Here is a 6,000-nt window from a genome sequence, read left to right on the forward strand (position 1 = left end):
TTGCTAATATCTAATGATGTTGAGCATCTTTTCATGTGCTTATTAGCTATTTGTATGTCTTTTTTTTTGAGAAATGGCCATTAAAATTCTTTGCCCATTTAATTGTGTTGTCTTTTTGAGTTCTAGGAGCTCTTTATACATTCTAGAAGCAAGTCCCTTATTAAGATAGATGATTTGCAAGTATCTTCTCCCATTCTGTCAGGTTTTTTTGTTTTCTTGAAGGTGTCCTTTGAAGCATGAGTTAACTTTGATGGAGTCCGCTTTATCTAGTTTTTGCCTCCTGTGCCTCTGGTGTCCTCAGAAACCACGGCCTGATCGAAGTCATGAAACTTTAGGTTTTCTTCTAAGAGTTTTATGAGTTTTGGGCGCCTGGGTGGCTCAGTTGGTTAAGCAACTGCCTTCAGCTCAGGTCGTGATCCTGGAGTCCCGGGATCGAGTCCCGCATCGGGCTCCCTGCTCAGCAGGGAGTCTGCTTTGCCCTCTGAGCCTCTTCCCTCTCGTGCTCTCTCTCACTCTCTCTCTCAAATAAATAAATAAAATCTTAAAAAAAAAAAGTTTTATGAGTTTTGGCTCTTACATTTTGGTCTATGATCCATTTCCATGTTTGTTTATGGTGCGAGGTAGGGGTCCAGCTTTGTTGTTCCCTATGTGGATATTCAGTTGTCCCAACACACATTTGGTAGATAGACCGCTCTTTCCCCGTTAAATGCGCTTGGCAACCTGCAGGTACGTTTTTGTTGTCAAATTGTCCTCCAAAGAGATTGCTCTTCCCCCAGAGGAGCTAAGTGCCCGTGTCTCAGATTGGCCATCTATGGTTAGGAAGACCTGATGAACTGACGCTCATCAGGGACCATCAGTAGGGTTGAGCAGTGGGGGAGAGCAGTGAGAGAGAGTGGCATGAGAGCGTGGGCTGAAGGAAGTGGAAATGCTTCTCTCAGAAAAGACGAAAATGTGGGGGAATATCTCAGACCGCGCAGGCCAAGTTTAAAGCCCTGTTCTGCCCCTTATCGCCTGTTGCATCCTTGGTGGGTCACCCAAACCTCGGGGTCTCAGTTCCAAAGGGAGCGGCGACTTACGCTCGTGGGGTTGCTGGGAGGAGTAAGTGCATGTAAACACACCAGACACGACAGGCCCTCGAGGACAGTGGCTACGGTGACGTTTCAGTATGCCGAGTACATGGCGGAGAGCACGTGACCACCAGGGAGCGTCCCAGAGGGACGGTCCCGGAGCCATTTGGTGAGTGCGAGATTTTCAACGATGACTGCTAACGTGTAGAAACCTGGAACCACTATGTGTCACTGTCACCCAGAGCAAGGCGGTACTTGAAGTCCCTGCCGTGACATGTCACGGGAAAGAGAGGACGTGACAGCGAGACAGATCCTGAGTGACAGGGAGGCAGGCGGCACCAGGCAAACTTGGGGGTGCCCACTAGGGACTTCTTGGGAGTTCAGAGGTCAGGGCAGGTGTCTCTGTACCGTCCCCTCCTCCCCAGACTTTGTCCCTGTTCCCTGAGAACAAGGAGGAAAGGAGGCGGCTTTTGTCAGGGAAAGGGGATTTTGCCCAGAGTGCAGAAGCTACGATACACGAAGGAGCTTCGGCGAGAGCACATCTGGGGTCACCCGAAGCCCGGGAAGAGAACCTGCTGGAAACGTGTGCAGAGTGGGTGGGGCAGAACTCAGACGGGTTTCTCCTCCTCTCGGCTTTAGTCTTCAGAGTGCGGCCACTGGGCATTGAAACCTAAGCATTCCTTCCTCCTCCCTGTCCCCTGGAGGAGCGGCCAGAGGGGGAAAGGCCACATCTCCGGAAGCTTTCGGGAGCACAGGCAGAGTGGGTCCACGTGGGAGGACACCCCAGCGCTCAGAGAAGAGCCGTCCCACAACTCGGGGGCCTGCTCTGCACGAAATGAAGCCAAGGGTTAACAGCAGATGTGAGGTGATAGCTGCTTTTATTCAAATGACATCAGGGGCAGAGGAACAGGAAGGCAGGTGCAGATGGACTGAAACTGCCCAGAAGAGTCGGAGTCCCGAGGGGGAGAGACGCTCCTTGTACCGTAGGAAGTGGACGGACGGGGTCTTCAACACGTAGGGGTCCTTCCTGCCCCTGACCCAAGGCGCCCTGGCGTTAGTGTGAATGTGGGACACAACTCCTCTGAGCTCAAAAAGGTGCACGAATTAAAGCCATGATCAAAGCCGCGCAGTGACGCATGGTGCATGTGCTGGGGGAGAATAAATCCCTGAGGGACCCACAAAGGAATGAAATCTGAGCTTGACGGGGGGCCATCCTGACCAAGCCGCCAGGGGGGCGGGGGCGGGGGCGGGCAGCAGGGAGAGGGTGCCTGGCCCTGGCTTGGGGGCATGCAGGGAGAAGGGAGGGGGAGGGAACCCGGGCCCCAGGGCAGTGCGGGTCATACTGGGGTGACCACGGGAGGGCAGCAGCCTCCCCCGGGCAAAGGGCAGGCCCCAGCCTCATGCCCTACTGGAGGGAGGCGAGGGCTCTGGGGCTTATCAGCCACACGGCCAGACTCAGGGCGAGGCTCCCTTAGCGGGACACCCTGCCTGTGACCAGCTGGGGGGGGGGGGGGGGCCCCCCCCCCCCACCCCCGTCCTGAGCCCCGGGGGTCCTGAGCCCCGGGCTGGGGAGCCGCAGGGAAGTGCGGTGGTGAGTGCGGGTCAGACTAGCATCCAGCAGGGAAGAGGGCTCAGGGAGCACCCATGGCCTCTGTCACTGCCGCAGGAGTTTCTTGTTGAGGAGGAAGATGAGAAGGTTGACGTTGACCCTGGCCTTGTTGAAGAGTTTCATGACAGCTACACCTTCGTACTGGAGCTGCAGGAGGTCCTGGGGAGAGGGCAGGGGTGGGCAGGGGTGAGGGCTCTTGGCGGTGGCCCTGCCAGGCTCCGGAATGCTCTCATGCTGGAGCCTCCTGGCCCATCCAGCAGCGCTGGCCACCAAGACCCCACTTCACAGAGGAGGGCACCAAGGCCGACAAAGCACAGTGACTTAACCAAATGTAAACTCAAGCATGAGGGCTTGAAATATGTTTTATCGTTCAAAAGGCCAAAGAGCAGAACAAAAAAATTGGGGTTTAAAATCACTGCTTCCAGGGGCACCTGGGTGGTTCAGTTGTTGAGTGTCTGCCTTCAGCTCAGGTCATGATCTTGGGGTCCAGGGATCGAGCCCCGCATCGGGCTCCCTGCTCTGCAGGGAGTCTGATTCTCCCCCTCCCTCTGCCCCCCCACTCATGCATGTGTGAACATGCGCACTCTCTCTCTCAAATAAAGAAAATCTTAAAAAAAAAAAAAATCGGGTGCCTGGGTGGCTCAGTTGGTTAAGCAACTGCCTTCGGCTCAGGTCATGATCCTGGAGTCCCGGAATCAAGTCCCGCATCAGGCTCCCTGCTCAGCGGGGGGGTCTGCTTCTCCCTCTGACCCTCTTCCCTCTCATGTGCTCTCTCATTCTCTCTCTCAAATAAATAAATAAAATCTTAAAAAAAAAAAAATCACTGCTTCCCTGAACTCTGGCCTCTGACGGGCCAGCTTCTTCCCCATCAGCCTCAAAGCCTGTACGATTAGGGTAACGCTGTGGGGCCGTGCGCAGGGTGCATGGAGGAGCGTGCATGGTCACGGGCACGGGCTGGGGCTCCCAGTGCTCGTCCCGCTCTGACATCACTAGCCCGAGCCCCGACCTGCTGCTGCGAGGGGCTGGGGACAGAGGGGCTTGGGCTGCGAGACCCTCAGCCTTCTGTTCAGGAACAGAGAGTACTGACTGGGAGGGGAGTGGAGCTGCTGTCCTCTGAGGCCTAGGGAAAGGACGCGGGCCTACTGTGCTCGGGCCAGCACCCGAGCCCAGCAGGTGGCTGGCAGGCCCACGGGAGGCCCCTCACCTGGTAGTGAAGCTGAAACCGCTCCATGTCCACACCCAGGAACTTGGCGTTTACTTCGAACTTTCCTGCCTCGTCTCCAGGGGTGATGTCAAAGATCACGTTTCTGAAGCTGTCAGGGTCAGGATTCGAAATGGGGACTCGGGTGCCTCTTTCCAGGGCCCCAGCCTTGCTCCTCCACCCACTGAGGTGCGGCCAGACAGCGCTGTGTGTCCCTGAGCCCAGACTTCCCCTGGGTTCCCACGGGCACGGCGGCCTGTCTTCCCTGATCACTACGCCGCGGACGCCGCGGACCCACCATCTACCCGCCCTTCTCAGCTGTCCGCTCCTCCAGGAAGTGTCCCCAGCGCCCTCTGCCATGGGCCATCTCGGACTGTGCTGGCTCACGTCCCCTGGCCTTAGCTTTCTGCCTGGACGTGTCCCGTCTCCCTCCCCGCCGCCCCCGTCCCCACAGCCCCTCTTACCCCCCCACGCTGGGACACGGCTGGGGTCTGACACGTACTGAGAGGTGGGAAGATCCTCAATTTCCACCAGGACACCCTTCTCCAGGAGCTGGGCGGCGGTGTAACGGAGCGACGGCTGCTTCTTCCCTTTCCCAGAGCTCCTGATTAAAAAAGGCCGCAGAGGATTCACCTTAGCAAGTCTTCAACTCCAAAGACACTGGTCCTCTGTGTGTCTGCAGGAAGGAGATCAGAGCCCGAGGACCCTCCCTGGTGGAGGACAAGGGGCTGCGCTCGAGCCTGAGGCTCGAAGGCCACGCTCAGACAGGGACCATGCGGTCCTGGGATGGGGTCCCTTTCAAAGCTGGTGGAATGGGGCAAAGGCCCCATGGGCGGGGGGACAGGTCCCAGGTAGCCTTGGGATGCAGGGCAGCACCTACGAGGAGCGGGGGGCCAGGTGGTCCAGGCAGGACCGGATGTACTGGCCGTAGTAGTCGCCCTGCTCCTCGCAGAAGGCCGTCTTGGCGTCCAGGCCCCGCAGCGTGGCCTGCAGCTTCCCCAGCTCTGCCTTCCGCCGCTGCCGCTGCCGGCACTGGCTGCGGATGTCCTGCGGTCAGGGGACCAAGGCAGGGTGAGTTGGCCCCGCTGACAGCAGAGCCTCAGGGCCCGAGCAAGCCCAGGGCACTCCCTGGGAGAGGCTTCAGGAAAGGCAGGAAGAGGCCAATTTCACAGCTGCTTCTCCTAGGAGGAGGCAAGCTCAAGGACTCCATCCCAAACCCTCAAGGGACGTCCTCGTGGCCTGGCCGGCGCCGAGCAAGAACTATTTCGAGCCTCCTTGTTTTTTAGTAAAGGAGAGGTGCAAGAAGAGTCCCCTCCCTGAGACCTTCCCTTCGGAAAGGACCCTGCTGTGTAGGTCTGCTGGCTTCCCTGGCTGATGACAAGTTTGGGTCGACACCTGCCAGAGGGAGGCCTGCCTTTCAGGCACCTGCCCACCCACCCCAGCCCTGCCCGCCCCCGCCCACACCCGTCCCGCCCGCCCCGCCCCCCCCCCCCACCCAAAGCCCCGCCCCCGCCCCACGCCCCTGTGCTTGTCTCCGGACCCCAGCCCTGGGCGCTACCTTGGCCAGTCCGTCCACCAGCCCCTGGTAGCCGTCGCGGGCACTGACCAGCCCCAGGCCCTCCAGCCGGCGCAGGTTCCGCAGGACGCGCCGTCGCTTGTCCGCCAGCGGCAGGAGGGCGTGCGCGGTCAGCGAGCGGTGCCGGCGCAGGGGCTCCGGGGTCTGGCTCTCGCAGGCCCGGCGCTGGCACGTCAGCCGCTTGTGGGCCGCTTCCTGGGGGACAGAGGAGCTGGAGGGACCCAGCCGGCGTTGCCATCCAGCCGCCCGGGGCAGCCCCCGGGGGTGGGGCCGGGCGGAGCGGGTGGCTCGGGGAGAACAGCCGAGGGCGGCATCAGGGACACAGACGGGCCTGCGGTCAGCACAGGGGGACCCCAACGGGAGCCACAGCAAGGCCACCTGCCAACGCGGCTCCGGGACATTCATGCGGGGGTGTTCCTCGCGTTTGTTTGTCCTGTTTGGGACAAGCTTCCACCTGCCCGCCGGCCTCACCTTTTCCCTGGGAAGCCCGTGGCTTAGACCTCCACCCACTCACTACTTTCTCCTGCCTCCAGGCCTCCCGGTCGCC

At 59.6% G+C, this 6,000-nt stretch overlaps 1 protein-coding gene across 1 annotated transcript in view; it reads right to left on the reverse strand.

The window, feature by feature from the left end:
- Window positions 1–2,600: 2,600 nt before the first annotated feature.
- IQGAP3 (IQ motif containing GTPase activating protein 3) overlaps window positions 2,601–6,000 on the reverse strand; it is a 35,398-nt gene continuing 31,998 nt past the window's right edge. Inside the window, exons 34-38 of the mRNA XM_044916268.1 lie at window positions 5,436–5,648; window positions 4,758–4,924; window positions 4,380–4,481; window positions 3,881–3,989; window positions 2,601–2,835 (exon numbers count right to left, since the gene is read on the reverse strand). Of these exons, the coding sequence (XP_044772203.1) occupies window positions 2,722–2,835; window positions 3,881–3,989; window positions 4,380–4,481; window positions 4,758–4,924; window positions 5,436–5,648 (705 nt within the window). The 3' untranslated portion in view covers window positions 2,601–2,721. The remainder of the gene's footprint in view (window positions 2,836–3,880; window positions 3,990–4,379; window positions 4,482–4,757; window positions 4,925–5,435; window positions 5,649–6,000) is intronic.

The sequence above is a fragment of the Neomonachus schauinslandi genome, chromosome 6 (genome assembly GCF_002201575.2).
Source record: "Neomonachus schauinslandi chromosome 6, ASM220157v2, whole genome shotgun sequence".
NCBI lineage: Eukaryota > Metazoa > Chordata > Mammalia > Carnivora > Phocidae > Neomonachus > Neomonachus schauinslandi.